Below are 19,309 nucleotides of genomic sequence, written 5' to 3'. Positions count from 1 at the left end.
TAGATTTAATCCATTTTGAATTCAGGATGTAACACAACAAAATGGGGAATAGGTCAAGTGATATGAATACTTTCTGAAGGCACTGTATGTAAAGAAGCTCTCACTCTTCTATGAAGCAACAACACATGGAATGGTCAGATACACACTTAGAAAAAAGGGTTCCAAGGGGGTTCTTTGTGGAGGGATAGGGTTCTACCAAGAACCGTTTTGATCAGAATAACCCATTTTGGAAGACAAGGGTTCTTTGTAAGTCAAAGGGTTCTACCTAGAACCTTTAACATCCGAAAAACTGTTTTTGGAAGAAAAGGTTATTTGATGATTCTTTGGAAGGCAAGAAGGATTCTTTGGAAGGCAAGAAGGGTTCTACGTATAACCAGATGTAATATTTCCCAGCATGCTCTATTGCAGGGAGATTATCAGAATTGTTTGTTTTACTGTAATATCTGTGATTTTGACTGGTTGATTAATTTTATGCAACACAAAGATAAATAACATACTATTTTCTAAACTAATACAATCTGTTAGTAATTGGATTAATTACAACTGTTACTGAGATGGTTGTTCCAGTTTAGATGATTGAGGTAATCTTAGTATTCAGTCATTCTGGCAGTCATTCTGAATGCAGGTTTTGGGTAATTAACAATTCCACTTGTTGGATATCGTAACTCTGGATTCCTAAAGGATTTACACATCACTTTGCAAGGCAGCATAATGTGACTTGCAGGTCTGATGTGGCCTGTTAACCAGGAGATTCCTAACACCACTGCGTTAGGATATAACTAGGCCCTCAAAGAAGGACCTAATGGGATATGTAATGTATTGTCATAAAGGGGGGTACTTTGAAGAACCCTACATAGAGTGTTCTAGATAGAACCCTCTGCAAAGGGTTCTACCAAGCACTAAAAAGGGTTCCCCTATGGGGACAAAACAAAGAACCCTGTATGGTTCTACTTAGCACCTTTTTTTCTAAGGGTGTACTGCTTTGTGCAATGATGATAAAAACAGAGCCAGATGAAGTTAGGTAACATACTCGTATGAAACCATGCAAGGAATCTCACAGCATCAATCCTTTATCCAGGGAGTTAGAAGGAGAATCTAGAATAATACTATTAGTATTATAATATTATATTATACACTAAGATCATATTAATATACACTTACATCACATTATGATTTTATATTTATCTCATAATTAAGTTAAGCTATATTGAGCAGAAGATTATTACTGTCAAACAGGGGGTTAATGTAATTCCTGAGTGACCTAAACTAACTTATATTTGTGTAAGGTGTGCAGTAATGAATGGTTGACCCAGGTTGTCAGTAGTGAAGTGTTTCGCAGGGTGTCAATAGCTCCAGGTCAGAGTTCGGGCCAGAAGCTGAGGTAAAGATTTTAGTGGAGATACAGGAGTGTTTTCTTCCTGCAGGGGGTGAGGGAGAGAGGATAAAGTGTGAATGAGAGAGAGATGGTGGCAGTCAGAGAGAGAGAGAGAGAGAGAGAGAGAGAGAGAGAGAGAGAAGAGGAATGTCGGTATGTGGATGATGATTGATGCTTGGTGTTCTCAGACGAAGATTACTCCTCTACTGACGAGTCCTTAGCTTGTTGACAGACTCAGGCCTAAAGTAATTTACCTGACCTTACAGAGGAGCCAAGACCTACAGTTGTCTAACTCGGTTATTGTATTTGTGTGCTAGTGACACAGTGGCTACCGACTGACTGAACTTATTTTCTACTGTGTGACCCTGACTGATCTTTATTTCAGGTCGTAGCTACTTACTGGCTGGCCACCTTTGGACTAATGTCTGACCTCAGAACAAAATCTCCCATGTGCTGGCCAGTTAACATTTATGTTACAGTGTGTCACGGGAGACTAACCTCAGAGGTTTGAATCGTATCTGCTCTTCAGCCATCCAAGGCACACACACGTTTAAACAAAACCATGCTGTCTATCTCTGTCATTCCTACAGTCTGTGAATCAAGCCTGGTTTCCCTTTAGCGCACTTTAAACACACAATCACATCATGTAAATACATGGCTACGATCGTCATCATCGTCAGGTCTTTGAATGGTCCTGAATCATCAATGAACAATGTATCATGGCCATCTTCAGACTCTTCAGACAATGCTGCTTCTGACCATTAGCTCCTACACTCTTAGAAAAAAGGGTTCCAAAAGGGTTCTACGGCTGTCCCCATAGGAAAACCCTTTTTGGTTCCAGGTAGAACCCTTTTTGGTTCCAGGTAGAACCCTTTTGGATACCATGTAGAACCGTCTGTGGAAAGGGTTCTACATGGAACCAAAAATGATTATTCAAAGGGTTCTCCTATGGGGACAGTCGATGAACCCTTTTAGGTTCTAGATAGCACCTTTTTTTCTAAGCGTGTACCATAAAGGCAATGGCGTACCACACACCCCTGAACCCCAAACTCCCTGGAGGTCGTCCCCATAGAATTAGGAATTAGAATACTACATAGAAGGGACATGAACCTTCTTATGATGGAATAAAGTTCAGCCATTTTGGTCAGGGAGTTGGTCGACCATGGTTTGCCAGTGCTGTGATAAGAAATTGTGTAAAATAATGAATTTGAAGAATTTATCTGTACTGTAGGTTTATGTTTGTTAGCTAGCTAGCCAGAAAGTTTCAGATGAATGATTCCATACATTTTTCTAATTAAGTGCCAATACGCCAACATTCCATTTAAACAATGCAGTAAATCCACAGCTGTGATGGGCCTCCTGTAGCTCAGATGGTAGAGCATGGCACTTGCAACGCCAGGGTTGTGGGTTTGATTCCCACGGGGGGCCAGTATGAAAAATGTATGCACTCACTAACTGTAAGTCGCTCTGGATAAGAACGTCTGCTAAATGACTAAAATGTAAAATGTGATTTGAAGGAGTCAGGCGCAGGAGGGTAAATCACAGTATACAGAGTTTATTCCGTAATCCAGTGTAACCAGTCCAGTGTGCAAAACATACGCACTGGAACAAACATGCACACAGGGAAAATCCCCAGGCAATACAAAATACTGAGCTCAACCGAGCTACTAATCCTCACAATGAACAATCACCCACAAGGACAAGGGGGGCAGAGGGAACTCATAAACACGTACTAATGAGGGGAATATGAACCAGGTGTGTGTAATTGACAAGACAAGACAAATGGAATGATGAGATATGGAGCGGCAGTGGCTAGAAGGCTGGTGACGACCGCCGAAGCCTGCCCGAACAAGGAGGGGAGGCAGCTTCGGAGGAAGTCGTGGCAACAGCCATACACTGGTTGAAATCAGTAGATGATAGAACTTAGACAAGCTGTAAACACAACAAGTACTGATATTGTATCATATAATAGCACGCTTAGCTTTCCAAGAAAACTACAATTTAGACATTTATGGTCTGTTTACATATACAGTGTATGTTAGAGGCTTTTTATGCAGAAAATTGGTATAAAACCTGTATACACTGCTCTTTCCATGACATAGACTGACCAGGTGAAAGCTATGCTCCCTTATTGATTTCACCTGTTAAATCCACTTCAAGGGGAGGAGACAGGTTAAAGAAGGATTTTTAAGCCTTGAGACAATTGAGACATGGATTGTGTATGTGCCAGCAGAGGGTGAGTTGGCAAGACAAAAGATTGAAGTGCCTTTGAATGGGGTATGGTAGTACCAGGTGCACCGTGTGTCAAGAACTGCAACGCTGCAGGGTTTTTCACACTCAACAGCAGGGTTCTTCAATTCCGGTCCTGGAGGGCCGAAACACTTCTGTTTTTTATTTCTACCTGGTAGTTAATTGCACTCACCTGGTGTCCCAGGTCTGAATTAGCCCCTGATTAGAAGGAGAGGATGAAAAACAGAGGTGTTTCGGCCCTCCAGGACCGGAATTGAAGAACCCTGCTCAACAGTTTCCCGTATGTATCAAGAATGGTCCACCACCCAAAGGACATCCAGCTAACTTGACACAACTGTGGGAAGCATTGGAGTCAACATGGGCCAGCATCCCTGTGGAACGCTTTCAACACTTTGTAGTCCATGCCCCGACAAATTGAGGCTGTTCTGAGGGCAAAAGGGGGTGTAGCTCAATATTAGGAAGATGTTCCTAATGTTTTTTACACCAATGTAAACTGTATTTATGATTATATGACAGTACTTCTATTACACAATTTGTGATATTTCACATGCTTTTGTTTTATTTTCCTGCATAAGTAAAATCAGGATTATGCCTCTACTGCCATTCATTCCAATTAGACCGGTTTGTATTTCTCCCTGACCAATATGGCTGCCATTTTCTCCCCATTTTGGAACTTCAAGGGTTTATGATATAGCCCTCTAGTAATTTAATTAATTTAATAGGATCTCTATGGCCTCATTGCAAACTGTGTAGAATAGCATGAGATTAGCTATAAAACAGATTTTTTAAAATCTTTGCCCCATTGCAAAATGTGTAGAATTGAATGAAGTTAGCTGTGTCCCCCCTGCCCCAAAAAAAGAAATTAAAAAAATATATACAGTACCAGTCAAAAGTCTGGACACACCTACTCATTCAAGGGTTTTTCTTTATTTTTACTATTTTCTACATTGTATAATAATAGTGAAGACATCATAACTATGAAATAACACATATGGATTCATGTAGTAAAAAAGTTTTAAACTAATCAAAATATATTTTATTTTTGAGATTTCTTCAAATAGCCACCCTTTGCCTTGATGACAGCTTTGCACACTCTTGGCATTCTCTCAACCAGCTTCATGAGGTAGTCACCTGGAATGCATTTCAATTAACAGGTGTGCCTTCTTAAAGTTAATTTTTGGAATTTCTTTCCTTGTTAATGCGTTTGAGCCAATCAGTTGTGTTGTGACAAGGTGGGGTGGGGGGGTATACAGAAGATAGCCCTATTTGGTAAAAGACCAAGTCCATATTATGGCAAGAACAGCTCAAATAAGCATAGAGAAACGACAGTCCATCATTACTTTAAGACATGAAGGTCGGTCAATCCGGAAAATTTCAAGAACTTTGAAAGTTTCTTCAAGTGCAGTCGCAAAAACCGTCAAGCGCTATGATGAAACTGTCTCTCATGAGAACCGCCACAGGAATGGAAGACCCAGAGTTACCTCTGCTGCAGAGGATAAGTTCATTAGAGTTACCAGCCTCAGAAATTGCAGCCCAAATAAATGCTTCACAGAGTTCAAGTAACAGACACATCTCAACATCAACTGTTCAGAGGAGACTGTGTGAATCAGGCCTTCATGGTCAAATTGCTGCAAAGAAACCACTACTAAAGGACACCAATAATATGAAGAGACTTGCTTGGGCCAAGAAACACGAGCAATGGACATTAGACCGGTGGAAATGTGTCCTTTGGTCTGGAGTCCAAATTTGAGATGTTTGGTTCCAACCTCCGTGTCTTTTTGAGACGCGGTGTGGGTGAACGGATGATCTCCGCATGTGTATTTCTCACCGTAAAGCATGGAGGAGGAGGTGTTATGGTGTGGGGGTGCTTTGCTGGTGACACTGTCTGTGATTTATTTAGAATTCAAGGCACACTTAAACAGCATTGCGTCCACAGCATTCTGCAGCGATACGCCATCCCATCTGGTTTGGGCTTAGTGGGACTATCATTTGTTTTTCAACAGGACAATGACCCAACACACCTCCAGGCTGTGTAAGGGCTCCACTACCCGTGAAACTGCGGTATGCCACTGCATAAAGGCTTTAGTGTGTTTGTGTTTAGGGACCTGCATGGGTGTCGGTTCTGTCACCTGTGTGTGTGTGTGTGTGCGTATGTGTGTGTTTGTGTGTGAGAGAGCGTGACGTGTTTGCATGTGTGTGTTTAGGTTCCATTAGCTGCTTCCTGAACTTCAAAGGGCCTCTCCACCAGTACAGGTTCATCCCCATTAACATTAACAGAGTGGTGATGTCATTTGTTTGGTCTATGAGGGTCTGACTTGAGTGAATGTGATTAGACGCTGGGGCTGCTGCAGTATCTTCAGTGTCTTTGTTTGGACTGTACTGTGGTTTAATCGACAGAGATTTACACTGCTTTTCTTTTCTTTCTCTGACCCTCTCTTGCTCTCCTCTCCTTCCTCAGGCAGACACTGCAAAAAAAGAGCTCCTTCTCTCTCCTCCCTTCGCCCGACAGCTGGATGTTCAGAGGGGTAAGTGGTTTACACAATGTTATAACTATTGTTAGTCAGCATCCGAATGGGACTGTGCGTATGTGTGCGTGCGTGTGTGTGCGCTCACATGAGTGAATGCAGTAACACTGCCATATTCATACTCTCCTGGATCTTCCTCAGAGCAAATTGATTAATTATGATTCCCAATCATTCTGACAGCGTTGGATCTCTCATCCCTACTCAGGAAATGAAATTGAGTCATGTTTTTGTTTTTTTAACAAGTAGGACATTGTCATTTTCTCATGTAAATCCTCACCCAGGATGCCCTGCAATTGTCTCTCCCCTGTATGTTTGTCTGGAGTTAAATTGAAGGACTGTCTCTGCCTGAGAGAGAGGTGGCCCGATGTTCCCTGGTCAAAATTAGTGCACTACTATGTAGGGAAAAGGGTGCAATTTCGGACTCAGCCTAAGCGTGTTTTGGCCTAAGTGTGAACAAACTGGATTGATCTTTAAAGCATTTGATTGCTGTTTATTTTTCAAAGGAAACCTGACACTGGAGGGCAGAGGAATGAAGAACTTGACTTTTGCTTTTGAGAGGCTTGAATTTATTACAGCTACAGGTATTACTGTCAGGCAGGGAGAAAACAAAGTCATCAAAATGTATGTTGTGTAACGGTTTAGAACCCAATGTCCTTATATAAGAGCAGTTATTATTACATTGTGATACAGTAGGTAGGCCCAGAACCTTCTATTTAGATTAGATCCCAGCTTTATATAAGGAATATGTTTGGAATATCTAAATGTTAGGCTCTGGGTAGGACTAGTGTCTTTGGATGTAACATAATCTTTACCACCTACACACTGTGGCTGTAGATCAGTTGACTCAGGTCAAAGAGCCTGTCATCTGAGGTCCTAGTAGCTTGAGGACTCTTGTCAGTCAATATGAAGACGTTCCTGTCCTGCCCTGTCTTGTCCTACCTGTCAGTCAATATGAAGACGTTCCTGTCCTGCCCTGTCTTGTCCTACCTGTCAGTCAATATGAAGACATTCCTGTCCTACCCTGTCTTGTCCTACCTGTGTTATGTGGGCAGCTTGTCTCTCCCTTTTCTGTTTCCCTTCCTCCTTGTTTTGTCCCCTCTTTTTCTGTTGTATCTGTATGTGTGTTTGTCCCCTTTATGTGGGTGTGTCTGGAGTGGATCAGGGGGCGTGCTCAGGATCTGCCTCTCCTGTGCAGCTGCGGGTTGTTTCCAGTGATTCCTGCCTACGCAGCTGCATCCTATTCTCTCATCAACCTGCACTACTTATTCCTGGGCATGGCTCTCCACCGGCGCCAGATCGTTGTTCTTACCAGAGCGGTAACTTGGCTCACCAGTAAAGTTATTTTGTCTTTGTCTTCAGCCTGGCTCTCCACTCTCCTCAACCTGTCGTTTGTTTTGTCTTTAGTTTCGGACATATCTCCCAACCTGCCTGCCTTCCTGCCTGTCGGTCTGCCTGCCTGCCTGCCTGCCTGCCTGCCTGCCTGCCTGCCTGCCTGCCTGCCTGCCTCAGCCTCTCCTTCCTCCGGAGCCGACTAGCCCACTCTGTTCCTTTACTTCAGTTGTTTTTGGACTAAGACAATTTTAACTTTGATTAAATATTTTTGTTTCTTCCACTCCCTTTGTCGTGTTGTTTCTCTGAGTGCTGGGTTGAACCATAGCCTAACAGAACGATCTGGCCATGGACCCAACAGAGAAACAGCACGGGGCAAACAAAGACAGCTTCCAACAAGCTATCCAGGCTCAAGGAACGTTGCTAGGACAGCATGACCAGTTGATTCGGACTCTTGTGGAAGATAATCATCAACTGCTGAACCAGGTGACTCAGTTAACTACACACGTCTCTAAATTGTCTGTTATCAGTTCTCCATCTCTCTCTGACCCCCAGTTTGATGCACCCCAAGTTGTTTCCTCGGACACTAGGCAGGCTTCGTTCCGTCGGGAACCCCCTGTCACGTCGCCTGAACCGTTCAATGGAGAATTGGACAAGTGCCGGGGATTTTTGCTTCAGTGTGACTTGATTTTTTCGGCAGAGACCACTGTCGTTTTCTACTGATGCATCTAAGGTACATTATGTTCTGGGGCTGTTAAGAGGGAAAGCTCTGGTTTGGGCTGAGGCTGTGTGCTCAGATCAAACTTTGACTGGATTGACTTTTGCTGATTTCTCTGCTAAATTGAAGACTGTTTTTGACCATCCTGACCATGTGGGTAATTCCTCCAAGATACTTTTTAATTTGAGGCAGGGTTCTAACAGTGTGGCAGAGTACTCTATTGAGTTCTGGACGTTGGCAGCGGACTCCAAGTGGAACAATGTGGCACTTCAAGGAGCATTTCTAAACGGTTTGAATGAAGCCATTAAGGATGAACTGGCTGCTCGTGATGAGCCACATGATTTACATTCTCCCGTTTCCCTGTCCATCAAGCTTGACAATCGGTTGCGGGAGAGGCGTCGGGAGAGAGGCGATCGGCCACATCTAGGAGGACGAGTTCCCCAGCCTTCAACCACTCGAGTCTCGCCTCTCCGGAGTCGGCAGCTTCTTGTTCCTGATTCCATCCCGAGCACAGAGGAGGAACCTATGCAAGTGGGTCGAGCTCGACTACCTCCAGCAGAGCGGCAACGGCGCCTCCAGGCGGGTGAGTGCCTGTACTGTGGAGACGCCACACACATTCTGGCTACATGCCCTAAGCGGCCAAAAGACAAGGCTCGCTCGTAACGGTGGGGTCTACTTGCGAGCCCAGAGTTAGATCCTGAACCCATCATTCCCCGATTACAAGTACCTGTAACCTTACGTTTCCAGAGTCATTCCCTGCCACTCTCAGCTCTCATAGACTCAGGTGCAGAAGATAACTTTATTAGCCACCAGTTCGTTACACAAGCTCGTATCCCCATGGAGCCACTACCTACCCCCATTCGGGTCACAGCCCTTGATGGGCGCTTCCTCGCGGAGATAACTCATCAAACCACCCCCGTTTCCCTAGTGATTTCTGGCAATCATTGTGAAAGCATTCAGCTAAGAGTTATGTCTGGCTCAGCTACCTCCCTAATCCTTGGCTTCCCCTGGTTGGCTCTTCACAACCCACAAATTGATTGGACACGTCACACCATTCTCAATTGGAGCACTAACTGCCATTCCGAGTGCCTGAGGTCAGCGGTTCCCCCCACTAAGTGTAACCCAACTCCTCCCTCAGCTCCTCTTGATCTGTCATCTGTCCCCAAAGAATACCATGACTTAGCGGAGGTTTTCAGTAAGGACAAGGCTCTGTCTCTACCACCACATAGGCCTTATGATTGCCCTATTGAACTGCTTCCTGGTGCTCCCTTGCCCTCTAGTCGGTTATACAATCTGTCCCGACCGGAAAGAGAGGCAATGGAGCAGTACATTGGTGATTCTCTGGTCTCGGGCATAATCCGTCCCTCGTCGTCTCCTTTGGGTGCAGGTTTCTTTTTCGTGGAAAAGAAGGACAAGTCGTTACGCCCCTGTATCGATTTCAGGGGTTTAAACAACATAACTGTTAAAAACAAGTATCCCCTTCCACTCATCAACTCAGCTTTTGAACCTCTGCATGGCGCCACAGTGTTTTCCAAGCTCGACCTCAGGAATGCTTATCACCTTGTCCGAATCCGAAAGGGAGATGAGTGGAAAACCGCTTTCAACACTCCACTGGGACATTTTGAGTATTTGGTCATGCCCTTTGGGCTTTCAAATGCCCCTGCGGTTTTCCAAGCCATGGTGAACGATGTTCTTAGGGATTTTTGAACCGTTTTGTCTTTGTATACCTGGATGATATTCTTGTTTTTTCCCAAGTCACCCGAGGAGCATGAGTCACACGTCCGTCAAGTCCTTCAACGGCTCTTGGAGAACAAGCTGTACGTCAAAGCAGAGAAGTGTGAGTTCCACAAACAGTCTACATCGTTCCTTGGATTCATAATTGAGAGCGGGCAGGTGAAGGCGGACCCCGAGAAGATCCGGGCAGTGACGGAATGGCCCACACCCACCACCCGTAAGCAACTTCAACGATTTTTGGGCTTTGCTAACTTCTACCGTAGATTCATTAAGGGTTTTAGTAGAGTGGTGGCACCCCTTACAAGACTCACATCTCCTAAAGTCCCTTTTCGGTGGTCCCCTGAGGCGGAGCAGGCGGTAGGGGTTTTGAAGGAACTGTTTTCCACCTCCCCCGTGTTGATACACCCCAATACCTCTCTGCAGTTTGTTGTGGAGGTGGAACGCGTCGGACTCAGGTGTGGGAGCAGTCCTCTCCCAGCGCTCCCCCCACTGACCAAAAGCTTCACCCCTGTGCTTTTTTCTCCAAGAAATTGTCACCCACAGAACGGAATTACGACGTTGGAAACCGGGAACTGCTGGCGGTCAAGCTTGCACTGGAAGAATGGCGGCACTGGCTGGATGGAGCTGAACTGCCGTTTGTGGTCTGGACTGACCACAAAAACTTGGCTTACATCCAAGCCACTAAGAGACTCAACTCACGCCAAGCCAGATGGGCCCTGTTTTTAGTAGGTTTAACTTTATTCTTACATACAGACCGGGGTCAAGAAATGTTAAACCAGATGCTTTGTCCCGCCAGTTTGCTGACCCTTCGGAGACCAGCGAGCCTGAGGCAGTCCTGCCTTCCTCATGCGTCGTGGCGGCTGTTCAGTGGGAGATCGAGTCTCTTGTGAAGACTGCACTTGCCACGGACCCGGGACCGGGTGATGGACCTCCCAACCTACTCTTTGTTCCCGAGACGGTCCGGTCTCAGGTGTTGCAGTGGATTCACACCTCCCGTTTTGCTGGTCACCCTGGGATGAGACGCACGTTGACGCTGCTTAGGAGACATTTTTGGTGGCCTTCAATGGAAACTGACGTTCGGGCTTTTGTGGCAGCCTGTTCAACCTGTGCTCGGGGCAAAGCCTCCCATCAGTCCCCCTTCGGGGCTGCTGCTACCCCTCCCAGTTCCCAGCCGTCCCTGGTCCCACATTGCCGTGGATTTTGTCACCGGCCTACCCAAGTCTGAAGGTAATGATACTATACTTACCATTGTGGACAGATTCTCTAAATCTGTCCACTATATAGCATTACCAAAATTACCGTCTGCCAGTGAGACAGCGGACCTCCTAGTCCAACATGTATTCCGTCCCCATGGAATACCTGTGGACATCGTATCTGATAGAGGCCCACAGTTTACTTCCCGTGTTTGGAAGGTTTTCTGTTCTGCTTTGGGTGCTTCCGTTAGTCTGTCCTCAGGGTTTCATCCCCAGACCAACGGTCAAACAGAAAGAGCCAATCAAAACCTCGAAGCAACCCTTCGTTGTGTGGCTGCTCAACATCCATCATCCTGGGCCAAACATCTGCCCTGGATAGAGTACGCCCACAACTCCCTCACCGCCTCTGCCACCGGTCTTTCACCCTTCGAGGTTACCATGGGTTATCAACCCCCTCTGTTTCCTGCTCAGGAGAAGGAATTGGCTGTTCCTTCGGTTCAGGAGAACCTCCGCCGCTGCCAGAGAGTGTGGAGCGACGCTCGGGAAGCATTGCTTCGGACCACCGACAGGAACAAGACAACAGCGGATAGGAGCAGGACTCCCGCACCTGTGTTTCATCCTGGTCAAGAGGTTTGGCTGTCATCTAAGAACGTACCTCTTCGTACCAAATCACGCAAGCTGTCTCCTCGGTACCTGGGTCCGTTTGTGGTGGAGTCCATCATTAACCCCGCTGCGGTTCGTTTGAAGTTGCCTTCAGCCATGAAGATACACCCTACTTTCCACGTCTCCCAACTGAAACCTGTGTCCTCCAGCCTTTTGTGTCCGCCGGCTGATCCACCTCCACCTGTTCGCCTCATTGACGACCATCCGGCCTACACCGTCAGTAGGCTCCTGGACTCTCGGAGGCGGGGTAGGGGTCTCCAATACCTAGTCGATTGGGAAGGTTATGGACCAGAGGAGAGGTCTTGGGTCCCTAAGCGTTTTGTGTTGGATCCTCAGCTGATCACGGACTTCCATCACGACAACCCTGACAGGCCTGGTGGGTCGCCAGGTGGCGACCATTGAGGGGGGTACTGTTATGTGGGCAGCTTGTCTCTCCCTTTTCTGTTTCCCTTCCTCCTTGTTTTGTCCCCTCTTTTTCTGTTGTATCTGTATGTGTGTTTGTCCCCTTTATGTGGGTGTGTCTGGAGTGGATCAGGGGGCGTGCTCAGGATCTGCCTCTCCTGTGCAGCTGCGGGTTGTTTCCAGTGATTCCTGCCTACGCAGCTGCATCCTATTCTCTCATCAACCTGCACTACTTATTCCTGGGCATGGCTCTCCACCGGCGCCAGATCGTTGTTCTTACCAGAGCGGTAACTTGGCTCACCAGTAAAGTTATTTTGTCTTTGTCTTCAGCCTGGCTCTCCACTCTCCTCAACCTGTCGTTTGTTTTGTCTTTAGTTTCGGACATATCTCCCAACCTGCCTGCCTTCCTGCCTGTCGGTCTGCCTGCCTGCCTGCCTGCCTGCCTGCCTGCCTGCCTGCCTGCCTGCCTGCCTGCCTCAGCCTCTCCTTCCTCCGGAGCCGACTAGCCCACTCTGTTCCTTTACTTCAGTTGTTTTTGGACTAAGACAATTTTAACTTTGATTAAATATTTTTGTTTCTTCCACTCCCTTTGTCGTGTTGTTTCTCTGAGTGCTGGGTTGAACCATAGCCTAACAACCTGTCAGTCAACATGAAGTTCCTGTCCTGCCCTGTCTTGTCCTACCTGTCAGTCAATATGAAGACATTCCTGTCCTACCCTGTCTTGTCCTACCTGTCAGTCAACATGAAGTTCCTGTCCTGCCCTGTCTTGTCCTACCTGTCAGTCAATATGAAGACATTCCTGTCCTACCCTGTCTTGTCCTACCTGTCAGTCAATGTGAAGACATTCCTGTCCTACCCTCTCTTGTCCTACCTGTCAGTCAACATGAAGACGTTCCTGTCCTACCCTGTCTTGTCCTACCTGTCAGTCAATATGAAGACGTTCCTGTCCTGCCCTGTCTTGTCCTACCTGTCAGTCAATATGAAGACGTTCCTGCCCTGTCTTGTCCTACCTGTCAGTCAATATGATAAAGAGAGCCCTGCCTTTCCTCTTCCTGCCTATCCTGTTAATGGCTTTCGGCCTCAGCTCAGTTCCCCCTCCTGCACATTGCTCTGACGCTAGCGCTGGGACCGAGACATGGTCGGTTGGGTGAGCAGACAGTGAGTCTGGTGGTTGGAACAGCCAACACAAACAAGGCCAGGGGCTGGCACTTCTCTGGCACCTCACACTCAGGGAAGAGCCCTGGAATCCTGGATTGATTCAGCCACTGGAGAGGAAAACAGAGCCCTGGCCTTGCTTCCTTACTTAGGTTAGGGCACAGCACGTTCTGTCTGCTCGGCTGCATCTCTGGTCAGGATGTTGTAGAAGATGAACGTTTGTTTGAAATATCGGTGTTTTATTGTTAAACCAACACGTTTTGGCAAATGCCTTCTTTTGGCTCTGAAGTGTCAGAATGTTGTGTTGCACTTCCAGGCTTTGAAGTTCTAAACATTTCAGAGATTTCAGTTGGAGCCACAGTGGCTCCAGATACTATGTCTTTGATGTAGATATCAAACACACTTTATGACTTATTTTTGATCTCTTCAGTAATTACTGGCTTGTAACTTATTTGTTAATATATTATTAATGTAACATGAAAAGAACAATCCTGCGGGTGTCAAGTGGATCTATAACATTCTTGAGTCCTTTACAATAGCTTTGAAGCACAGACCAGCACTTTTCCTTGCTTGTATTTCCTTGATTCTCCTCGCAGTTGCTTTTGATTGCGTTCAGTTTTTGTTTGGGTTCGTATGATAAGAACAACTTAGCATGACTCTGGTGTACATTGGCAGTGAGTGGATGTTTGATCGTATCAGACTCACAGGCCTTATTGTACCAGTGACTGTGCCAGTCCATGCCTGGAAAGCACACTGTGTTGTGAGGATAGGAGCTGGGTTTGTCTGGGACTAGGAGGCGGTGTGCCGGAAGAGGCTTGAACACAAATAGAAGGAGTTTCCCCAAATATGATGCTTTATAGACACAGCAACATAATTTAGAGCAGCCAAGTTATCTTAGAGAATGTTTCAATCAAAGTTCTACTGTTGGCTTTTTCTGTACAACTGTGTTTCTCATAGGATTCCTTCATATAAAATAAAAGGTTTTCAATAGATTTGTTGTATCTAGCTGAAGAATACGAGTTTGAGTGCAAGGACATTTGGAGCACATTGCAAATGTGTCCATTAACCCTTGCCTTAGACTAGGGCCTCCTTAATCTAGCTAGGCCTACAGTTCTTTGTCATTGCTATTCACTGACAATATATATTTTTTTGCTAGTCAATGTCTCATTTGGCAGAGTTCTCTCTCAGTTTTGTGATAGTCAGGAATCAGGGGCTCTGAACAGGGCAGCAGGGCAGACCTTCCCTGGGTCTGGACCAAGCCATGCTGCTGCAGCGTTTGTTTCTGTCTTGTCAGCTCCTAACGGACAGGACAACGTGACCACTGACCGCTTCTCCTACCTGGCTCCCCATCAAAGCCTTTTGTCTTCAACACACACACACACACACACACGCATGCACGTGCACACACGCACACACACCAGAAGGACCAATTTGTCTTGTTTTTTTTCCCTACTCCAAGGCAGGCAAAGCAGCCAAGTTGAATGTGAAGAGAATAGAAAAGCAATAGCCTCTACTCTTTGAGATGTTGTATCTATCTCAAAGAAAAGGCCATGTCTAGACGACATAAGGGGCCTGGAGGCATGCTACATCTAAAACATGGTGACCAGAACAGCTGCTCTCTCTTTCTGCCAGCAGCAGTTATCTAGCTGTTTAAATAAGCTGAATCATAGAGGAGGAATGAATTAAACAACGTGTTTCAGCGTATATCCTTCATCAGGGTGTTATTGGCTGATATTGTAGGGTCCCATCACATTGTTAGCTGCTATAAGTGCCTCATGATCTGAAGGATGTACGTCATTGTATACAGTCTTCTTCCCACTCTGTGTCTTCAAGCAAGGATACTTATTGTAGTATCCTTGCTTGAAGACACAGAGTGGGAAGAAGACTGTTGTATAGTATCCTCGCTTGAAGACACAGGGTGGAAAGAAGACTATTGTATGAGTGACTATCTAGTATGTACCTCCATAGAGACTGACAGGGTATTCTTTTTTTTCAGTCTTTCCAGGCTCCTGGTACATAAAAGCACAGAACATGGGAGTAGTCCTGCCTCCCTTTCTCCTCCCTGCCTTATTCTGCCTGTTATGTCATAGCAGGAAGAGCTGGAGGGGAGATTATGCAGTTTTCCACTCATCAACTCACCCTTTATCCAACTCAGATGATTTATCTCTGCTTACTGAAGAGGTTTCCTTTGTTTTCTGATTTGTTCATTTTTGAATGACCTGGCTATGTGCACAAAATTAGAATTGCACACGTAACAAATGTTTATCCAAATTCATTAGTGCATAGTTCGTACACTAAATAGGCCTACAAATGATTATTCAAGATGATTCATGATATACTGTAATGTTCCAATAAATCATTATAAAGTGTAGCTATCTTCTTTGTTGTGTCAAGTCCCAAGACAACACTGTATCTTTCTCCAGGGTATGAATGTTCTGTTCCTTCAACCAGGAGCTCAGCAAGCCAGGGTTGCCAAATGGCACCCTATTCCCTACATGGTGCACTAGGGAAAAGGGACACACCCTATGATTTATATTATTATTATTTATGTTAACTGCTGTTCTCACCAACTCTCCCCTCCACCATGTAGACTGACACAGAGTTAAAAGGAAACCTGTTCTGGCTAAAGGTTGCTCCATAAATAGTTGAGTTTGTACTTTTAATAATTTTCCTCTTTCACTTTTTAGTGAGACACTCTCATTTTAGTGTTGTTGGAGCTGTAGCTATCTGGTACATTGGTTTGCCCTGTTCCTAAGAGTGCAAAATACACTATTGAATGCTCCCATATTCTTAATTGCAACGTTTCAACCAGAGACATTAGTTAGCTGGGTGCAGTTATCTATTTCTCTCTGAGGATTTCTTTCCCCAAGGAGAGTGGAATTACGCTCGGGGACCGTGTTGACAGCAGCACCAGTAGACCAGACTCTACCTGGCACCTTCTGAAATGTTTTGAACCCTCTGCACCTGGATAATTGTTGGCTGTGTGTACGCTACAGTTGAACTGTGTGCCCTGTTCTTAACCTTCAGAGTAACATGCAGCCTCCTACCCTGCGGCAAAGAACAAGACCGTAAATCTTGAAAGTACTCTTGTAATCTCGAACCACAAGACTATGACAGTTTGTTTCCAGTGAGGTTATCTAATGCTTTTATTACATTTACATTTTAGTCATTTAGCAGACGCTCTTATCCAGAGCGACTTACAGTTAGTGAGTGCATACATTTTCATACTGGCCCCCCGTGGGAAACGAACCCACAACCCTGGCGTTGCAAGCACCATGCTCTACCAACTGAGCTACAGGGGACATGTCTATGTTGTAGTATATACGCCTCCTAGGCTAGGGGCTCTATTCACTCTGTAACACTGAAGCGTTACAAATTGTGTGATAAAAATGTAAAGGTCATTTCTGATTGAGCCGACATATGCAGTGTTTACTGTGAATGCAGTCTCTGTTAATGCAGGAATATTGCCTTTAAATTTAAATCACGCTGCAACGCTGAACTTCCACGATATGGACTGTATGGAGCCATTTGTCTATAGCATCAGCTCAAAAAGCTACATTTCTCATATTGATCAACAAACACCTTATGTGTGGCTTTCAGACAGGAATTGGATTAAAGCATAAAGTAACAGGCAGTCAATGTGATGACATCGTTAATGGTAAATACAGTTGTGGTTATTCAAATGTGAACCTGTACTGCACCACATAAAACCCTTGCTTTAAAGTAGATGTAACTGCACCTTCAAGGGCATATTTCAGAAATGTATTTTATAACATGAGTTATTGTAAGATAGTTGCTACGGAACTTGGCGCGAGACATCACACTCAATGTACCTTGCTGCAGCAAATACATTTTGAGAAAATAACTTTTTAATACCCCCAACCGTAGATCAGAAAAGAAATGTACTTGTTTTCTCTTGTTTCAACATGGTTTATGTAATCCCACATACTTTAGTAATGTACAGTTGCACAGGGTGTTTTTCTGACAGACTTGCTTTATTCATGTTTAAAATCCCAGTGCAGTCAAAAATGTGATTTTCCTGTGTTTTATATACAGTGGGGAGAACAAGTATTTGATACACTGCCGATTTTGCAGGTTTTCCTACTTACAAAGCATGTAGAGGTCTGTAATTTTTATCATAGGTACACTTCAACTGTGAAAAACAAAAATCCAGAAAATCATATTGTATGATTTTTAAGTAATTCATTTGCATTTTATTGCATGACATAAGTATTTGATCACCTACCAACCAGTAAGAATTCCAGCTCTCACAGACCTGTTCGTTTTTCTTTAAGAAGCCCTCCTGTTCTCCACTCATTACCTGTATTAACTGCACCTGTTTGAACTCGTTACCTGTATAAAAGACACCTGTCCACACACTCAGTCAAACAGACTTCAACCTCTCCACAATGGCCAAGACCAGAGAGCTGTGTAAGGACATCAGGGATAAAATTGTAGACCTGCACAAGGCTGGGATGGGCTACAGGACAATAGGCAAGCAGCTTGGTGAGAAGGCAACAACTGATGACGGTCAATCACCCTCGGTCTGGGGCTCCATGCAAGATCTCACCTCGTGGGGCATCAATGATCATGAGGAAGGTGAGGGATCAGCCCAGAACTACATGGCAGGACCTGGTCAATGACCTGAAGAGAGCTGGGACCACAGTCTCAAAGAAAACCATTAGTTACACACTACGCCGTCATGGATTAAAATCCTGCAGCGCACGCAAGTCCCCCTGCTCAAGCCAGCGCATGTCCAGGCCCGTCTGAAGTTTGCCAATGACCATCTGGATGATCCAGAGGAGGAATGGGAGAAGGTCATGTGGTCTGATGAGACAAAAATATAGCTTTTTGGTCTAAACTCTGGAGAAGAACAGCGCCGGGAAGATGGCTGCCGTTTTACAGCCCTCTAACCAATTGTACTATTATGTGTGTTTTTCCGCGTTATTTGTAATTTATTTTGTACATAATGTTTCTGCCATCGTCTCTTATAACCAAAAAGAGCTTCTGGATATCAGGACAGCGATTACTCACCTCGCATTGGACGAAGATTTTTTCTTCAACGAGGCGGTCGCGAAGGATATCCTACAGACACCCGACAAGGCCCAGATCCCCGTCATTCGCGTGAGGAAGAGACGGAGATATCGCGGACGCAGATCCGGGTGCCTTGTAAGGATCCGACGGCGGCGAGTAAACTGCCTCTCCCATCAATCCTACTAGCCAACGTTCAATCTTTTGAGAATAAAATGGACGAGTTAAGATTACGGTTATCCTACCAACGGGACATTAAAAACTGTAATATCTTATGTTTCACGGAGTCGTGGCTGAACGACAACAATGATAACATTCAGCTAGCAGGCTATACGCTACATCGGCAGGACAGAACGTCTGACTCTGGTAAGACAAGGGGCGGCGGTCTGTGTATATTTGTAAACAACAGCTGGTGCACAAAATCAAATACTAAGGAAGTCTCGAGGTTTTGCTCGCCTGAGGTAGAGTATCTTATGATAAGCTGTAGACCACACTATTTACCAAGAGAGTTTTCATCTATATTTTTCATAGCTGTCTATTTACCACCACAAACCAATGCTGGCATTAAGATTGCTCTGAATGAGTTGTACAAGGCCATTAATCAACAGGAAAACGCTCATCCAGATGCAGCGCTCCTAGTGGCCGGGGACTTTAATGCAGGGAAACTTAAATCCGTTCTACCTAATTTCTACCAGCATGTTAAATGTGCAACCAGAGGGAAAAAAACTCTAGACCACCTTTACTCCACACACAGAGACGCATACAAAGCTCTCCCTCGCCCTCCATTTGGCAAATCTGACCATAACTCTATCCTCCTGATTCCTGCTTATAAGCAAAAACTGAAGCAGGAAGCACCAGTGATTCGGTTAATAAAAAAGTGGTCAGATGACGCAGATGCTAAGCTACAGGACTGTTTTGCTAGCACAGACTGGAA

At 45.2% G+C, this 19,309-nt stretch overlaps 1 protein-coding gene across 1 annotated transcript in view; it reads left to right on the top strand.

Moving 5' to 3' along the window:
- The window catches only part of LOC121578337 (rho guanine nucleotide exchange factor 3), a 133,814-nt gene that overhangs the window by 35,099 nt on the left and 79,406 nt on the right, over positions 1 to 19,309 (top strand). Inside the window, exon 2 of the mRNA XM_041892652.1 lies at positions 6,084 to 6,150. Coding sequence (XP_041748586.1) covers positions 6,084 to 6,150 — 67 coding nt within the window. The remainder of the gene's footprint in view (positions 1 to 6,083; positions 6,151 to 19,309) is intronic.

Source organism: Coregonus clupeaformis, chromosome 12, assembly GCF_020615455.1.
Source record: "Coregonus clupeaformis isolate EN_2021a chromosome 12, ASM2061545v1, whole genome shotgun sequence".
Lineage (NCBI taxonomy): Eukaryota > Metazoa > Chordata > Actinopteri > Salmoniformes > Salmonidae > Coregonus > Coregonus clupeaformis.
Note: the sequence above shows the minus strand (reverse complement) of the source record. Positions and strands in the feature narration are given on the sequence as shown.